The 18458-nt window shown below is 48.9% G+C and overlaps 1 protein-coding gene across 3 annotated transcripts in view; it reads left to right on the top strand.

The window, feature by feature from the left end:
• Positions 1-232: 232 nt before the first annotated feature.
• KDM4A (lysine demethylase 4A) overlaps positions 233-18458 on the top strand; it is a 43780-nt gene continuing 25554 nt past the window's right edge. The window contains exons 1-11 of one of the 3 annotated variants that reach the window (XM_026498295.4): positions 233-299; positions 3200-3376; positions 3999-4174; positions 6610-6724; positions 7954-8147; positions 10234-10283; positions 11050-11153; positions 11546-11683; positions 12352-12599; positions 13474-13673; positions 14760-15136. In XM_026498295.4, the coding sequence (XP_026354080.1) occupies positions 3239-3376; positions 3999-4174; positions 6610-6724; positions 7954-8147; positions 10234-10283; positions 11050-11153; positions 11546-11683; positions 12352-12599; positions 13474-13673; positions 14760-15136 (1740 nt within the window). In that variant the 5' untranslated portion in view covers positions 233-299; positions 3200-3238. Of the gene's footprint in view, positions 364-552; positions 658-3199; positions 3377-3998; positions 4175-6609; positions 6725-7953; positions 8148-10233; positions 10284-11049; positions 11154-11545; positions 11684-12351; positions 12600-13473; positions 13674-14759; positions 15137-18458 lie in introns of those variants that run through there. The other 2 variants (XM_026498294.4, XM_026498293.4) reach the window with 2 other exon arrangements.

Genomic DNA, 18458 nt, shown 5'->3' with positions numbered 1-18458 from the left:
GAGCCTGTTTAGCGACGGGCGACCAGAAGCGGGCTTATGATTGGCCAGCCCCGCGATTCAGCCAAGATGCTCAGTGGCCGCAGTCCCGAGCGGTACAGCGCTTCCTCCTGGCAACAGCCCGACCCGGCGCTCATAGGCTGAGCAGATTGATATGCCCCGACTTTTCGGCGACTGCAGCGCGTGCTCATTGGCTGTTTGAGGAGAGAGAGCGGCCCTCAGGTTGGTTGACGTTGTGCGGCTGCGCAGGGGCCGACTTTCTAGAGGAGGCGGAGCTTCGTCCTTCGCCGGCTGGAAAAGAGGTAGGTACGGTTAGTGGCGACAGCAGAAGCCAGGCCTTACCCCTGCCGGGGCAGCGGGCTTTAGGTAAGAACCGTACAGTTTTGGAATCCTTTAGGTTTGTTGCTGCTGTAACCGTGACCGTGAGCTCCGGTGGGGGAGGGGCGGGGGGCTTGCCGTCAGCGGTGAGTGATCGGCAAGGTTCTTGGCCAATGGGAACAGGAGCTTCTAAAATGGGTCCTGAGATTGGTCCTTTCTAATCTCTCATGGCCAATGCACGTCGGAAAGGGAGGCGGGTGTACTGGGCCTTATTTTCTTCTTCCTGCGGCCGGGCCTCACTCGCCTAGGCGGCGGGGCCGGGAGGGGCTGGCCGTCTATGCGGTGAGGTTCGGGGACCTTGGGAGCGGGGGGGCGGGGGGGGCTACCTTGGGAGTGGTACCCGCGGGGGCAGCTGCGGGGGGAGGGGGCGGGAGTTAGAGGTGGTTGTTAGCAACAGCGACCTTTATTGAGTTACTGAGTACCGGGCCTAGTGCTTAGTGTTTCGCTTGCATCATCTGAGTTAATCACAGCAACCCTGCGGGGCCAGGAGGTTGGGATCCCCATTTTACAGGTGAGGAAACTGAGACTCGAGCAACTCACATTGCCAAGGTCACACAGCTAATAAATTGCAGAGACCGGATCTGAATTCAGAGTTGTTTTGATTCCGAAGCCGGTGCTCTTAAACCACTAGGCTTTGTTGCTGAAAGGGGGAAACGAAGGAGTCGGGGAACAGGAGCTTTCCCCAGGGAATAGGTTGGGGGAAGGGAATCCTAGGGTTGAAGAAAGGCAATGAGCAACTGAAGTGGGGGCGAGGAAATCAGTTATTCAAGTTACCCAGTGTCTGCTCTGTGCTGTGCATTGTTCTAGGTTCTAGGCGTACAAAGATGACTAAGTCCAGAGGCAGATGAAGCCCCGTTAGTGGCTTCCAAGGCCTGGTTGATGGGGCCTAACACCGTGTTCACATGATTATATGTTTTTGTAAAAATGACTGAATTAAGATATTTTGTATTTTTAAAAAAGAGGGTCTTCAAAATTGATTAGACTTGAGGTCCCGCCACACTTGGATCTGCCCTTGCCGAGGGCTCAGTCTAGGTGGGAATTACGACGTAGGCCGCATAGGGTAATGGAAGAAGCACTGGGAGCGCGTTGCAGGACACGGGGAGATGTCCTGCTATGTAAAACGAGGATAACCATGTACCTGCTGTGTAAAGTTTTGGTGAGGTGCATGAAAAGCGCCTGGCCAAGAACACACTTCTTTTTTTGGTGAAATGGAAGCTTGAGAGATGTGGGTAGGGAGGCTTGTCTTCTCTCCTACCTTAGACAGTTCTGTGCCGTGCTGTCTTCCTAGTCTGTTAGTAGGTTGCTGGTAGGTTGGAGGCAGTTGCTTCCCTTTTGAGCTCTTCAGCTCTCAAGGGAACCTTGGAGCTGAACTGCCATGGCTTTGGGGCCCAGGTTTGGGGAGTTGAGGAGGGAAGTGTTTTTGCTTCTAAAGTGGCTCCTTTTAGCTGGTGTGCTTGGTTCTTACTCAGTTGGAATAGTCTGCGGTGTTACCAGGCAATGGGGATGCACCCACTTAGTTGCGGGCCTCATCTAGAAACACAGTATTTCACCTTTTCCATTCCGTTTGAAGTTTGCCCTGTATTGCCAGTTTATTGCCCATTTATTTTATTTTATTTTTTTTCAAAGATTTTATTTATTTATTTGACAGAGATAGAGACAGCCAGCGAGAGAGGGAACACAAGCAGGGGGAGTGGGAGAGGAAGAAGCAGGCTCATAGCGGAGGAGCCTGATGTGGGGCTCGATCCCACAATGCCGGGATCACTACCTGAGCCGAAGGCAGACGCCTAACCACTGTGCCACCCAGGCGCCCCTATTGCCCATTTAAATTTTGTCCTTTGAATTCTGCGTATCGTGCAGTTGAACTAGTCTCTAGCTTGACCTCCTGTAATACTGCTGAAATGACATTTTGGTTAGGTAGAACAATTTCATTTTAGGGTTTGAAATACTAGTATCCAAGTACTTTTTAACTCTTAAACTTTGTAATCTTGTAGCCAAGTAACTTTCCTTAGCAATCTAGAATTCTGTTTTAAAGTTGTGCCCTAAAGGGGAGCCCATGGGATGTTTTTTAAATCTGGTTGTAATACATTGTTTAATACACCCTGCAGCAATCACCAAAGCTAAATAAGGGAGGAACTTGAAAAGTTAGGAGTAGAATAAAGGCAGGGCAGCTATCTAGTAACAAATTTTAGCCGTAACATTGTCTCCACTTAAGTGAGATTTGATTATATACAAATTTGATACATTGGATTCTTTTAAACAGAGCCTTTTTCTTTCTGTGTTTTTGTTCACTTCAATAACCTACCTAGAGACAAATTCCAGCTGTGAGGTCTTAATGCTTCTTCAGGATTTCTATATTTTTTACTGTTTCAGCACTGACATTCGCAGCATTTTTTTTCTTTTTCAAGTTTTATTTAAATTACAGTCAGTTAGCATACAGTGTAATGTTAGTTTCAGGTGTAGAATTTAGTGATTCATCACTTGTTTACAACACCCAGTGTTCATCACAAGTGCCCTGCCTCCTTAATATTCATCACTCATTTACCCATCCCCCCTGACATTCCCATCATTTAATTCTAATTACATTTTATGTTCTTTTTTTTTTTTTAAGATTTTATTTATTTATTCGACAGACATAGAGACAGCCAGCGAGAGAGGGAACACAAGCAGGGGGAGTGGGAGAGGAAGAAGCAGGCTCATAGCGGAAGAGCCTGATGTGGGGCTCGATCCCGTAACGCCGGGATCACGCCCTGAGCCGAAGGCAGACGCTTAACCGCTGTGCCACCCAGACGCCCCTACATTTTATGTTCTTAATGTATTTCTTCAGATTCCTGTCTGACCAAAGTGACCTCAAAAAGGAGGGAAGATGGCTTCTGAATCTGAAACTCTGAATCCCAGTGCTCGGATAATGACCTTTTACCCAACCATGGAGGAGTTCCGAAACTTCAGTCGATACATGGCCTACATTGAATCCCAAGGAGCTCATCGCGCTGGGCTGGCCAAGGTGAGGGTGGGTGGGGTGGTTCTACATGGCTTTTGTGACAGGGCTGCAGGAATTTTTCCTAAATGGGTAATGAAAGTCAGGCTGGTGTTGAGTATATACTGTCCTATTTGCAAGTTAATTCCTTTCGTTAACATCCAAAGAAACAGGTAGGAGGAGAGCTGCTTGGAGTCTTTAAAGGGAGGTAAAGAGCCAGTGTCCCAGTCTGCCAGCTGTGCTGCTTCCATCCTCATGGTAGAGATGGGTGCTTTAGTGTTTTGACCTGTCACCGAGGGCTTCTACCTTCCGCCTTCTCTTGTTCTCATTTCGGTCTCGTCCGGCACGCCAAGAGCAAGTTGGCTCTTCATGTGCACTTTCTGTTAGAGAATCAACTCTTTAGCCTCCTGTCTTGGTGTCCAGATAAGATACTGAGCTGAGAATGAGTGTTACTTACCTTTGGTCATTGCAGGGAGGCAGCTGGATGGTATGCCCAGTGTATAGCAGTGAGACTTGCTATATTTGGGTGAGCGTGGTTAAGTCAGTCTCTTTATAGTAAAATTGACTGGTTGGATAGCAGCTTTCCCACATCTGGACTGTGATCAGCTTGCCAGGATTCTTATCTCTTTGTTTCTTGTGTTCCCTACAGGTCGTTCCTCCAAAGGAGTGGAAGCCACGAGCATCCTATGATGATATTGATGATCTGGTCATTCCTGCCCCCATCCAGCAGCTGGTGACCGGGCAGTCTGGCCTCTTCACTCAGTACAACATACAGAAGAAAGCCATGACTGTTCGCGAGTTCCGCAAGATAGCCAATAGTGATAAGTGAGTGAAAACCTGTCCATTCCCAACCACCGTAGTGTCTAGGAGCTAACGTCTCATCCTCATAGCTGTCTCCTAACACTGCTGCTGTGCCACTGCAGGATGCTTTCCTCAGCCCTAGCCGTCTCCCCTTCTGCTCTTTTTATGGAAGCATCCTTACGACTCTCAGTACTATGTCTAACACAGTCTAAACACATCCATATTCTTACCTAAGTAATCCCATTGTTCTTCCATCAGAAGCAGAATCATTCTCTGACCTTGGTAAATTGCAGAGTTGCAAAGGAGAAGGTTGGGAGTTGGTTCAAAAGGAGTTTTTCGCAGATGTGTTGATAACACCTGCTTACCGAAAAGTGGCCCTAATAGTTTCTTCTTTTCCTTCTGGGTCCTTCTGTCTTTTATCTTGCTCAAACTCCTCACTACCCATCCAGCTGCTGTCTCCTTTCCATTTTGACATAACAAAGTATGAATAAACGCCATGCTGGTTGCTGTTTTCTTTGCCTCTGTTCTTCATCCGTACATTCTTACCTGTTAGACACGTCTTTGTGTAGCCCCCCGTTTTCCATGGTTTCTTCTCTGTTGTTTTTCATATTTAGCTTTTATTGGACCTCAGATTTACAGAGAATGATTTTGTGGTTCCCTCTTGAGCTCTTGACTGCTCCTTCTTAATCCTCTTTCTTGGACCTTCTCCCTTCCCATGTTACTCCTTAATTTTGAGTGTCCACAAGGGATTCCTTCCTTTTCTCTTGCTTTTTCTCCTGTGCCTTTTTGATCTGTACGTGTCTTGATTTCAGCCAGTCAGACGTATTAGCTTGTGTCTTTGCTGTGGACGAGTCCAGCACTGGATGTGTGGCTCGCCGGTCTTAACGCTTCCGGGGGCACCACCCGTGGCTTTATGATTGCTCTTTCTCACAGCAGATCTTGTTGTATGCTTTGCCCCCTTTTCCTTTGCCTTACCACAATTCAAAATGTGATTTTCTAGTTTTATTGACAGCTTAACTCTTAAAACATCTGTATCGCTGATCAACCTGCTGTCTAAAGAGCGAATTTATGTAAGAGCATGTTGAAGAAGTGTGACATGCTCTGCAGATGAAAGGCTGTGCCATCCTTTATGTCTGGTTTTTAGCTATGCGCTGGGGCCAGGCTCGCCTGCCTTCTGGCTCACATGGGGCTCCGCCAGAGGCCTCAGTCTCCTGTGTCTGATTTCTTCTCTCAACATATGGAAGGCCTTTTCTTTCAGAATGCCTCTTTTTCAAGTAGCCAGTCCTGTGCCTTTCCCCTTCATCTGAAGTGCAACAAAATCTTACCCTTGATTTCTGTGTTCGTGGTCAGCCAACTTTAAGAAAACCCAGCAGTTGGTAAAAATCTAAATTTATAAAGCAGATCAGTTGGAGGTGGACAAGTTACTTATATTTCAAAGGGAATTTAAGAGTCCTGAACTTTATTATTCAATGGGTTGACATTAAAATGTAAGGCCATATTTAAAGTAAGATTTTTTTCCACTCATCCTATTGTCTTCACACAGTTTGTTTTGGGTCTTTGCTTCCACGCTATCCGTTCATCATATTTTTTTTTGCCATTTGAGTCGTAATGTGCATTTTTAAGTACTTGTTCAATGTACATATTATTCTAAAAATATCTTCTTCCGTTTTTTTTAAAGCATCTTTTAAAAAAGATTTTATTTATTTTTATTTATTTAATAGAGAGCACGTGCACACGAGCAGGGGGAGCGGCAGGGAGAGGGAGAAGCAGACTCCTTGAGGAGCAGAGAGCCTGATTCGGGGCTCGACCCCAGGACCCTGGAATCGTGACCTGAGCCTAAGGCAGGCACTTAACCAACTGAGCCACCCAGGCGCCCAGAGTACTTTAAAAAAAAAGAACACAAAACAAAACCCAGACTGCTTTGTTTTTAGTTGTGATGGTTTGTTGATGTAGCTCTGCCTAGGGTGCTGCGAGTGTGGCAGTGACGGTACAGATGAGCCCTCTTGGAGCCATTTCCTTTACAGAGTGCAGGGAAGTGAATGCTGTTCTGCGGCCTCCGCTCTCCACGTGCTGCCAGGTTTTCGTTGTCTGTGGATATGTAGGGATTTGCGTTCTTGGTTCTCACACATTTGTAAGCCTATTTTCTCCCTGGGTGGCAAGGCCACTCCTGACGGCTGCAGGGTGTAGTTTTAGTGGTTTCTTGAAAGCATTGAGGGTATCATGCCTCTTGTGGAAGATGAGCTTAACATCTTCATGTACCTGACCTTCCTTAGGCCTAGAGCTCTTAGAAGGGATGTTGAGGAAGTTACTGTGTATTGGAGCCTTGATGGCCAAAGTTATGTCTTGTTCGTCTGAAATGTCTTGCTGTCCCTAGAACAGGGGATTGTGTCTTGTGCTGTTCATAATGCCTAAAGAATTTAGTCCTGGTAAGTGGTTAATACTTTGTTTACTTTTGAAAGGTACTGTACACCACGCTATAGTGAGTTTGAAGAGCTTGAACGGAAATACTGGAAAAATCTCACATTCAATCCCCCAATCTATGGTGCAGATGTGAATGGCACTCTCTATGAAAAGGTGAGACCCACCGGAAACAGCAGTGGTTTTTTGTAATTTAATACCATTTTTATCTGCCCAGCACATAGTAGGCACCTAAAAGCTGCTTGCTCAATGAGTGGTTGAATAAGGAACTATCCACCACCAGCTGATGCGCTGTGCTCCCTTAATTGTGGGTATTTTTGCATGTGACTGAATTTTATTTCTCCCACTCTACATGTGAATTGGGTGATGTGGTGTTCTTTGCAAGGGCTGTTAGAATAGTCTGTGGGTGGTAGCTGATGAGTTCTTGAAAGGGTGGGATCACAGTTAATGAAAATGTTGGGGGGGAGGCAAGTGCTTCCTGCAGAACAAAGATCACTGACTAATCTAGTGAAAGGGGTATATATTTAAGAAGAGAAACATATTTAGATTTTCAGAACCCTCAAACGAGATTCTTTAGCAGAAGCTATTATAACAAATTGCATTGGATTGGGGTGTAGTGTTTTTCGGCAGAAAGAACAGCGTTAGATGCAGTTTAAGGAAGGAATATTTGGGACGGTTTTTGGATGATTAAAACATCTGTACGGTGTTGCAGAGATTGTCGCTCAGATTAATGTTTTCATGAATTATTGGAAGGAATGGGTTTAAGTAGATCCCAGGCTTGTTGATGACAATTTTTTGAGTGGTGGAAAGTGAAACTTACAGATGTAAATGGCAGGAAGATACTGTAAGGGTCTGGGATGGGAAGGTGCAAAAGCCGGGCACAGTAATCCAGAATGGATTTATAAGAGGTGGGCTCCTAGCAGACCATTACAATTTAGGATTTGGGTGACATTGTAGACTTTACAAGACGCTGCCCAGTAGAAATTGGGGTTAAACAGTCACAAATTGGGACAGTTAATTCCCATGTTGTATTTTTGGTGGTTTAAGATTCTTTCCTATTTGGATATAAGTTTCTTTAGCTTCAGATCAAACTCTTCCTCCTGGGGTTGAGAACAGGAGTCTGGCTGTTCCCTCCTGATTCATCTTTCATTTACTGGTTTTCTTTACCAAGTGCTATTTGCCCTTTGGAGGTCTAATGGCATACATTCTAGCAATGGCTGTGAAGAGTGAGTGAGGGGGCTGTAGTCTTTGGGTCCAGGCTGTTTCCACTTTATTCCACATCTTCATTAGAGGTGACAGGTCACCTATGACGTCTTCTCTGATTTTAGGCTCCGAGCCTTGGTTTATTTTACTATAATTGCCCTCAAATGTGATTTCTTTTGCAGCATGTGGATGAGTGGAATATTGGCCGGCTGAAAACAATCCTGGACTTGGTGGAGAAGGAGAGTGGGATCACCATTGAGGGTGTGAACACCCCGTACCTGTACTTTGGCATGTGGAAGACCTCCTTTGCCTGGCATACTGAAGACATGGACCTCTACAGCATCAACTACCTGCACTTCGGAGAGCCCAAGTCCTGGTAAAGCCGGCCGCACTTGGCTCTGGGGCTTCTCGGGCTACCGCAGGCCTCTCAGCTCTCACGTGCCTACACAGCACCTCGGGATCTGGTTAAGATGCAGATTCTACTTCAGGAGGCCCGGCCTGGGACTGGCATTTGATGTTTTCACCAGGTGTTTAAGCCAGGAGATGCTGTTGGAGTTAGTGGCGCTCAGACCCCTCTTTGAATAGCGAGGCTTTAGAGGGCAGGGCTCTTAATACCCTTGTATGAGAGGGTAAGTTGGTTGAGTTACTGAGAGCTCTTCTAGGCTCTCCCACTGTGATTTCTTTCTCTGGAACAGGCCTGAGGCATTTCTTAGAGGCGGACTTCCAAGACTAGAGGTACTCCTTCACATGATAGAAAGCTTTCTTTTCCGCAGGGGAAAATATTTGGTGAGCAGCAGTGTGTGCTTACCCCGAGAGGGGATGCGAGGCCGCTCAGCATATCCTTCCTGCTCTCCGGGATGTTCTCAGTCTAGTTGGGGAGACAAAGATCTGTTGTCTCCTCCCTCCCTGTGCTGGTCCATCTCTCAGTCCCAGCATTTTAGTGAAGGTGCTGTGGTTGGACAGCAGTGACCAAGACAGAGGAGGCATCTATTCTCACAGATAGGAGATGTGTGAGGAAATAATAATCCACTGTGAGAGAAGTTCTGGTGGGCGCTCTAGGTCCGCATAGGAAGGGTTCATGAACATGGGGTGGGGATTGGAGAAGGCTTCCCTGGAAGAGGCGACAGTGAAGCTGAGATCTAACATGAGGAGGCTATCTGGTTGGGAAGGTGGCAGGTTTGGGCAGGGAAGACTGAGGAAGGTGTGTCCGGGTGGTTGGAACAATACCTGCAGAGAGCCTAAGTTGAGAGAGAGCACGATGTCTTTGGGAACTAGAGGAAGTCCACTGTTGTTTGGGTGCCGAGTAGGAAGAGGCAAGAGTGAGGAGGCTGGCAGGGACACCGTGGGCCAGGTCATGGGGAGTCGTGGAAACTATGCATTTTCATTTCCTTTGCCAGTATCTTCAGCTACGTCCTTTCCCAGAGGTTTTCTTTTCTTCTTTCAGATGCTTTCCAGTTTCTAATCTTGGTGGGGGCGACCTTCTGAGCCTCTGCTGGCTCCCTAACTGCTGTCGCATTTCTTTTCTTAGAGGGCTAGACTTCTAGAATTTGTAGATGTTGCTTTCGTTCCTTCAGCCTTTTTATTCCCAAGTTCCCTGAGGTTGGATTTTCATTCTAATGTAGAGAGAAGATTTTCTAGTTACTACACGTGCGCTTTAGGTCATTGGAAGCGGGACCTCCAGAGACTTCTGGGCAAGGTTGCCTGATAGATCCCAAGGTTCTTTGGGTGACCAACATTTTCTGCTCCTCCACATCTGTTTCGTTTCATAGTGAAATTATTTGGGGTGAGAAATTTCTGTTGTCGGGGAATAATCTTTAGACTCAGTTATAAAGGTTAAAATAGACTTACCGTGAGTTTCAGAATATAAAGTTTAACAGTTTTGCAAAAATTTTAAGTGGTTATGTGGTTTCTTTTTCTTCTTTTTTTTTTAATGAAGAACAGTTTCCGTGGTGTCTCACTACCCTGCAGGGTGGAGGAGTAATTAATTAATTATTGGGTAATCAGCGTAGCTGTTATGGAGATGAAGAGAAAAACGGGCTCAGCCGCAGATACGGGGCCTGGTCTCTAGTATCAAGTCCCATTTTCACCCCATTTTCCATTCCTCTTCTATCCTATCCAAGTTAGGCCTTTTAGGCTTTGCCAGGAGCACTTTAATGCTATCCTTTAAAAAAAATTTTTTTCTTGAACATTATAAAGGAGAGTAATGCTGATTTCATACCATAAATTCTGGCTCTTGTCTCGGTAAATGAATGAACGTAAGAGAAGTAGATTCACTCGTAGTTCTTTGTGGGCTCCTCCCCTCCTCCCCCAATAGTCTAATATATCATTTTTCCAGATTCCTTTACAGTTTCTGTGGTTGAGAAGTTGAAAAATCTGGTATTTTGAGCTGTTTCTGGAATGGGAAAGAGCCCTTTAGCTCCAGTAGTGTCGTCCGCTCAGCGCCCAATGCTTTGCTGTTGCAGGTACTCTGTTCCCCCTGAGCACGGAAAGCGGTTGGAGCGCCTCGCCAAAGGTACTGGGTCTCCTTCCCCTGATGGGTCAGACCTTCCTGTGAGCTGCGTTAATTGCTCTAACATGTCCCTTCTCTGTGGTCAGATGCTTTTGTGTCCTTTCTCAGGCTGGCATGTGGGGGAAGAGCTAGACTGCCAGATTGGTTACCCCAGCAGAGCAATTGAAATTGGAAACTTTGTCCGTTAGTCCTGGGAAGGCACTAAGTAGTTTTTTTTGTTTGTTTTGTTTTGTTTTGACTACTAAGTAATTCCTAGTCTTTGCCTCTGTGTTATCAGGCATGCGTTTATTTGACCACAGGTAGTATACCAGGCATAATGGGTCTGGTTCTTCTGTCAGAAACCCAGATGTAAAAATGGAACTTTTGTGCTTTGGTTCTTTTAAGTGGACTTTAATAGGTTTGTACCCCCAGAGAACCTTTTTCAGAAGAGCTTGGGTAGTCCACACTCTAGATGTGTCACTAACAGAAGATCGAGGGATACGGGTTCATAGAGGAAGGTCCTAAATAGTTTTCAAAGCTTTTTATAAGAACAGGGCAGCTCGGGTGATCTCAGTCTCCCAAACAGAATTTGATTACCCATGTAACAGCTTGCATGGGAGAGAGCCCAGGGGCTCATTGTAGAATCTTAGGATTGGCCTGAAGCTAGAAGGATCTGTGGTGATTTATCCTCCTTATCATCCGAGTGAGACGCCCAGGTGTGCAGCAGCCCCAGGGCTGCAGAGCTGGTGTGGAGCAGTGTATTAACCCGTGCCCGTGTTCAATGAAACAGGTTTTTTCCCTGGAAGTGCTCAAAGCTGCGAGGCTTTTCTCCGCCACAAGATGACCTTGATTTCCCCTTTAATGCTGAAGAAATACGGAATTCCCTTTGACAAGGTGAGCTGATTTTACATACAGAAGTCCTTAGGCTTGCAAGGAAGCCACCCTTTTTGGTCTGTTTCGCAGAGGGGCTTTAACCGAGTTCATCAGTCTGTAGCAGGAGTGGGCCAAGGCTAACCCATAGCAGTACTCGGTCCAAGGGTATCAAAGGTGGAGGTACTGTCGCTCCCAGTGCCCGAGCAGAGTCCAGTCCCCTTGAAGTGTTGATCTGGAGGAATGGTCAGTTACAGTGATGGTCTCATAGGATAGGGCTTTGCATTTTGCAAAACCCCTGGTAGGATTAGGACTCACGCCGGGTTAGCGCGGTTGTGGCAGAGCTGGAAGTCAGCGGTCCCGTTGTGTAGACTTGAGCCATTCGCTGCAGCCGCTGCAAGTCTGCTCTCGTTCAGGTCACTCAGGAGGCTGGAGAGTTCATGATCACTTTCCCTTATGGTTACCATGCCGGCTTTAACCATGGCTTCAACTGTGCGGAGTCCACCAATTTTGCTACCCGGCGGTGGATTGAATATGGCAAACAAGCTGTGCTGGTGAGTCTGTCTGGTTTCTTTCCATAACGTGGTGACTGACAATGTCTGGTGAGCAAATTCTTGTTAGATACCCTGGTTGGCGATTAGAACATTTCTTTGAACTGCTGGAATTCAGAAACAGGGTGATGGGGATGTGCAGAAGGGCCAGCATACTGTGTTCGGACAGAACTGTAAAAAGTTCGTGCAGGTCTGGGGCGCCTCAAGTGAGGTTTCCGTGCTTCCGTCCATCAAGCTTGAACACCGCACCCACACACGTTGATATTTCTTGCTTCGGCCACTGTGGGATTTCTCTGGGAAATCCTTAGGGTTCGGGAAGCAGGCAGGCTGGACGTTTGGCCCGGCGCACTGGCTCGGCTAGATCTCAGATGGAAGGTGGACGTTGGCCTTCCCGGGTGTGAGCAGAGCTTCACTGCCATGTTTCTCGGCGCAGTCTAGCGAGTTGCCCGGGTGGGCGTGCCCCAGCGCTGCACATTCCTTCCTGCTGTTTTCCCGGCTTCCCTCCATGCTCAAAGGCTTGGCAAGACAGTATCCCTCAGCCTGTGAACGCAAGCAGTTTGGCTTTAAACGGGCTTGTGTCTTTTTCCATTGGAGGAAGGAGATAGGATATGGGGGTCGCGTGGAAGCCATTAAGGAGTGCTGACTGGAACTCTCCTGGTTCCCTGGGACAGTGCTCCTGTAGGAAGGACATGGTGAAGATCTCCATGGACGTGTTTGTGAGGAAGTTCCAGCCAGAAAGGTACAAACTTTGGAAAGCTGGGAAAGACAGCACAGTTATCGACCATACTCTGCCCACGCCAGAAGCAGCTGAGTTTCTTAAGGAGAGTGAACTGCCACCAAGAGCCAGAAACGAGGAGTGTCCAGAGGAAGATGACATGGAAGGGCTTGAGGATGGAGAGGAGGGTGACTTAAAGAGAAGGTAACCCAGTGGCTCTCTGGGCCCAGCTGTTTGAGGGAAGGGTATCTGGGCAGCTGCCATAACCTGTCGAGAGGCTGTTTCTAAGTGGGGTGTTTGAGCCACAGCCGAGGGAATTTTCTTCTTGGTAAAGGCTCCAGAATCCTCAGAGCAAGGGCACCCAGGCTCTTCCTTACAGCTGTCACCCAGCAATGACCACATGTGCAGGTGGGCCTGTAATCGGCTGGAGTGAAGGTCACATACAAAGAGAGCATGGCTCCCCTGAGCCAGAAAATTCGTTTTCTCACTGCCACATGAGCCATTTTTAATTTTTTATTTATTCATTGTTTTAAGTAGGCTCTGTGCCCAACGTGGGGCTCGAACTCACGACCTCCAAATCAAGAATCGCATGCTCTACTCACAGAGCCAGACAGGCGCTCTGTATATGAGACATTTTTTACAAAGGAGAATGTAGTGATGGGAATGAGACCCACAAGGGCAGGGGGTGGTGGGGTTGCGGTTGGCCAGCGTCGTTGGTGTCTGAGCTGGAGGATCTGTCTTTGGGGAGTTTATCCTGGGCCACGTGGTGAAGAAAGGGGGAATGTTTTGGGCTACCTGCTGTAGGCCAGGTGCTCCGCCAGGTACTCCACATGCCTTACAAGCTTCACATCAGATCTTTGAGGCGGGTGATGGTGTTCCTGTTTCCCATTGGTTGGAGCAGGCTCAGAGAGGTGAAGTCTCTTGTCTCTCCCACAGACGAGGGGAGGGACTGAAGAGTGAAGCATAGCGGACGGGCTCTGGCCATTCATTTGTTTTGAGCTGCGTGTGGACGTGGGTGAGCGTGTGCGTCTGTGCATGTATTTGTGGGCCCTTAACAAGTGTGCTCTCCTCCTCGCAGCCTTGCCAAACATCGTATAGGGACGAAGAGGCACCGGGTTTGTCTTGAAATACCACAGGAGGTGAGTCAGAGTGAGCTCTTCCCCAAGGAGGAGCTGAGTCCCGGACAGTACGATGTGACGGAGTGCCAGGCTGCCCTCGCTCCCGTGAGGCCCACCCACAGCTCTGTGCGGCAAGTCGACGATGCTCTTCCCTTCCCAGGTTCGTTGGCTATGGTGTTTTTCCCACAAGCGTCACTGTGCTCTGTTCTGTGTTAGATGCCATGTTGCATGCAGGGTCACAGGTATGGAAAAGTGGGGAGATGGGTCTGTGAGCAGAGAGTGTAGGTGGAGCATGAGAATGGGTGTGAGGAGCCCTTCGGAGAGGGACACGCTGGGCAGAAGGTAGGGGAGGTGCCCTCTCCCTGCGCCTGGTGAGGGGTCAGGGGAGCACCGAAGGTTGGTGAAGTGATGCTGAGGTTAGAGTCTTCCCGGCAGGCAAACAGTCGGGGGCACCCAGAGGGGGGTAGAAAGGGTGCCGGCATGGAGGTCTGAAATCACATGAGCTATCTGGGGAGCTGGTAGTGATTTCTTGTAATTTGAATACAGGGGTAGGAAGAGTAGAAGACAGCTGTGCTAGCAGGAGGTGAGGCTAGAGAAGTAGAAATGAGATGGTGCGGGGACTGGCTGCCATCTTAGAGTTTGCTTTCTAGGGGGCTTGAGGGGCTACTTGGATTTGAGGAAGGAAGTGGCGTGGTCAGATAGGGTGTGGTGGGACAGCCACTCCGCCGGCTGGGGCAGTCGTTGAGGGTAGGTTTGTTAGGGGAGGGCTTGCATCAGCCTTGGGTGAGGCGTGGAGGATCTGTACTGAGGGTGCCTTGTGCCTCTGCTGACAGCTGGACAGCACTGGGGACTGGAGCGCTGGGGCCTCTGTTCAGCACAGTGCCTAGCTTGGGGCCACCAGGCCTGCGCTCAGGCCTTCGTTCCTGCAGGTGACTTCTGGGCAAATGGCAGTGGCCACTTACTGAGGGTCTGCTGTGTGCCAGGCTGTGCTCCGTCATAGGCGCAGAGCCCTGGGGTCGGGTGGTAGGCTGCCTGCACTCCACGGGACGAACCCGGAGGCCCGGAGCCCCGGAGCGGCTGAGCAGTCCGCCCCAGAGCATGCAGTGACCCTGTAGTGATAGAGCTAGAACCGGAAGCCATGCCTCACTCACCACCCGTGTTCCTCTGTGCTTTGCCACTCTGCTTTTCACTCACTTCACATGTGCCGGGGGAAACGGGCTCTGGCCAACGTGTGTGTGTGTTTCAGATTATTCTGACTCCTCTGAAGTCAAATTTGAAGAGCTTAAAAACGTCAAACTGGAAGAGGAGGATGAGGAGGAAGAGGAGGAACAAGAAGCAGCTGCCTTGGATCTTTCTGTGAACGCTGCTTCTATAGGGGGACGCCTGGTCCTCTCAGGTTCGAAAAAGAAGTCATCTTCTAGCCTGGGCTCCAGTTCTTCACGGGATTCTATTTCTTCTGATTCAGAAACCAGTGAGCCTCTGTCCTGCCGAGCCCAAGGGCAGTCGGGAGTTCTCACTGTGCACAGCTATGCCAAAGGGGACGGCAGGGTCACCGTGGGAGAGCCCTGCACGCGGAAGAAAGGTGGTGCCACCGGAAGTATCAGTGAGCGGGAGCTGGCAGAGGTATGGGCTCTGGGTAGTGCTTGGGGGAGGAGCTGCCTGGCTGGGGTCCTGTAGAGGGGAGGTAGTCTGGGGGGCGGTGTACTTGCTGCAGGTGTCCAAGATGGCAGGAGAGACCGTCAGAACAGACCACCAGTCTGTACCGTCAGGCAGAAAGCTGGGTGGCGTTGGTTCACTTCCAGCTTGTTCTTTGCTGGGAGTTCCTTTTCTCTGCCCCCTGTGACTGTTCCAGAGAATCCAGCAATCTTAATGACAGCTGCAGATCTCCAGCTGTTGGACGCACCTTCTGACCCCACCTGCCCTAGAGGCATGAGGGTTAGAGTGGCAGTGGTTGCAGCCCAGATGTCTGGGTTGGGGATGAGATGGCCTTTCTTACCTGAAAATTCAAGGGTTTTTTTTCCCTTACAAATCTTGACTGCCTTGTAGACACCCATGGGAATTCTCCCTCTCCTCCCCCCATACATTCTTCATCTCCCAGTACAACATTCTTGATAGAGCATCTTTTTGGAGACCAGGATGAATTCCCAAAGCCGTAAATGTGAACGTTTGTTCAGGTTTTCTTCTGGAACATGCTGACACCAAAAGCTGCTCTCTCTCTCTCTGTTTTGTGTAAAAAGGCTCGTGATGGAACTGAGTGGGACACAGCAGAGCTGTGTTGAATACAGCCGGCTCATGCCTACCCAGGTGACCTGCTCTTACTCTCCAGGCTCACAGCTTATGGGTCACATTGCAGCGTCGTGTGGGGCTGGGGTGGGGTCACTGGCAGGTAGAAGCCAGTGTAGAAAAGTTTTAGTTATTCCTCATTTCCTTACCTTTACCTTTGAAAAACTGGTCTTTAAAAGTTTTTATTACGAAATATTTTAAAAGTCTACACCAGCTCCTCATGTGTACTCATCGTCTCCGAATGTTAGCATTTGGCCTATTGGCTTTCTGTGTTTTTGGCTGAAGTACTAACCCTGAGTCCGTATTACAGTTCTGGTTTTCCCAGTAGTGCCTTTTTGTGGTTGGTGTGTCCCTTGTCTGGAATACCCACAACACTTTCCTTTCTGGCTTCTCTCAGTTCTAGGGCTCAGTTTCTGTAGATCTTTTCTGCCGCACGTCCCTCCTTCCATCTGGGTGAGCGCGGGCTGCTGAGCGGAGGACGGTGTTTCCTTCTTCCTCGTTGCCTCTGGTGGCTGCTCTCTGCTCTCCTGTGGCAGCTTCCACAGGAGCTGGCTTTCCAGTCTGGACACTAGAATCCCTTATGGTCCCCGATGCCACATCGGAGTCATTCTTCTTCACAGAGCTCTCGGGTCCTCATTGACCCGCTGTCGTGCTGCAGGTCGCACTGTCCTCGTGCAGCGTCCTCCTGACTTTCTTGCCTGTGGTTGCAGTCTCATAACCACAAAAGCAGCCAACAATAGCAAGGAGTTACTACATGCTAAATACTTTATCCGCATTGTTTTAGACTAGATGTCACTGCTAAGTTAACCGCGGAGTCGGGTTGCGTGCGTGCGTGCGTGTGTGTGGTGGGAGGAGCCAACAAATAGCACCCATCTTTTTTCCTCCCAAATGAGGAACCAGTTAAGGAATGGATACAGGAGTCAGGCATATGGAGCTCAGAATGTTGCTTCCTTACCAGTTAAAATGATTGAGGAGAGTGGCTTTTAACTTCTGGCCAAATGGCTTTGCTGCTCATTTAACCTCAGTGAGGGAGGTTACCTGCCTAGTCAGCAGGCAGTCCTGGGGGACGCAGGCCTCTCATAGCGGCTGAACGTTTTCCACTTGCCTTTCCCATGTGTGGACGTCGACCTGAATGCACTCCCTCCTCAGAAGGCAGATCCCAGCTAAGTGAAGCTCACTAAGGGCCAGGTCAGGCCTTTTCCTGGAAAAGCCAGGAAACCCTCCTTATGGAAATACAGTGGCAGAAGAAGGCTTCTCTCTGACCTGCCTCTTATTCCTGTTCTTTGAGTGCCTTCCTGGCTCCTTTCTGTGTCTGTACGGCCTTCTTAGCTGGAGTCTGACGGTACTGCCATTCTCCGTTGCATCGCCACCCAGCCCCTGCCCCCACCCTCCCAGATGCGCCGCCGTCTTTGAACTACTTCACATTCTCTAAAACTAACTTGGCCGCTCTGCGCGGTCAGTTTACTCCGTAACACACACAGCATGCCTGCTCGGGGCTGGGACTGTGCCTTCGAGGAGATCGTAGTCTGGATGTGAGCACGTAAGTCTGCTTCAGAGAGGTAAGGGTTGTAGTCCAAGTGGAAGAGTTAGCTCAGCCTGGGGTTGGGGTGAAGACTGCGGGGAGACTGCAGAGAAGCAGGCATTGTAGCTAGGCTGAAGATCGGCAGGTGTAAGCGCGGCGGCTGGAGGGAAATTGGGAAGGGATCCAGGAGAGGAGTGTTCTAAATGGTGATGGTCGCACATGCCAGGGTCAGAGCACGTGCACAGTTCTGTTGGTCTCAGGCACATGGGTCTGCAGAGGGCCTTGGGAGGTGCTGAGGAGGGTGTCAGGAGCCAGATCGTAGTGGTCTATGTGCACTGAAGCAGTTTGACTTTGGGAGGTTCACGGCCATGAGTTTCTGGAGATTGAAGATTTCCAGAATACATTTTTAAATGCACAGAGATGGGTGTGGAATAATAACGTAAACCCACAAATGCTTCTCACCTGGGCCTGATGGTTGTTAATACTGGGCCACATTTGCTTCACCTCTCCTTTTATCATTTGAAGCACTCCTTCTGTTATATTTATTTTTTACATTTTGGGTTGATTGGTTTTTAATTGTACGGAAGTATATGTGACGTAAAGTCTGCCGTTTCAACCATCTTTTAGTGTACAGTTCAGCAGCCTCCCATGCATTCTCATTTGTTGTACAACCAGCACCAGGCCACAGGTGGTTTTGAGGTAGGAGGAGCCAGGGAGTCCTTGGCACACGTCTCTCCTGGGACGGTTCTCTTGCTTATTGGAGCCCAGCCCTTTTCAAAAGTCACTACTCCCAGAAACCTCTCATTGCTTGCCATCTGCTTTCCTTCCTGCTTTGAACACCTGCAGCACTCGGCTCCCTTTTTATGATAGTCCATCTTACTGTCTGCACGGTTGTCCTAGGCAGGGAAGGCAAACTTCCAGGAGCCAGACCCTGTGCCACATCAGCCTTGCTTCTTCAGGCACCAGCATGGTCCTGGGACTTGGCCCATGAGCCTTCTGTAAACGTGGAAGGAATGAATGGAAGTTTTAGTAGGAAGCTGCTATCAGGATTGATTGATTGGGTTGGAATAGGGGACTGATAGTCAAGGCTTGGGGCCGAAGCTGAACCACTTTACCTATCCCTGGAGAGGTCTAATGGCA

This window comes from Ursus arctos, unplaced genomic scaffold, assembly GCF_023065955.2.
Source record: "Ursus arctos isolate Adak ecotype North America unplaced genomic scaffold, UrsArc2.0 scaffold_12, whole genome shotgun sequence".
NCBI classification, from domain to species: domain Eukaryota; kingdom Metazoa; phylum Chordata; class Mammalia; order Carnivora; family Ursidae; genus Ursus; species Ursus arctos.
Note: the sequence above shows the minus strand (reverse complement) of the source record. Positions and strands in the feature narration are given on the sequence as shown.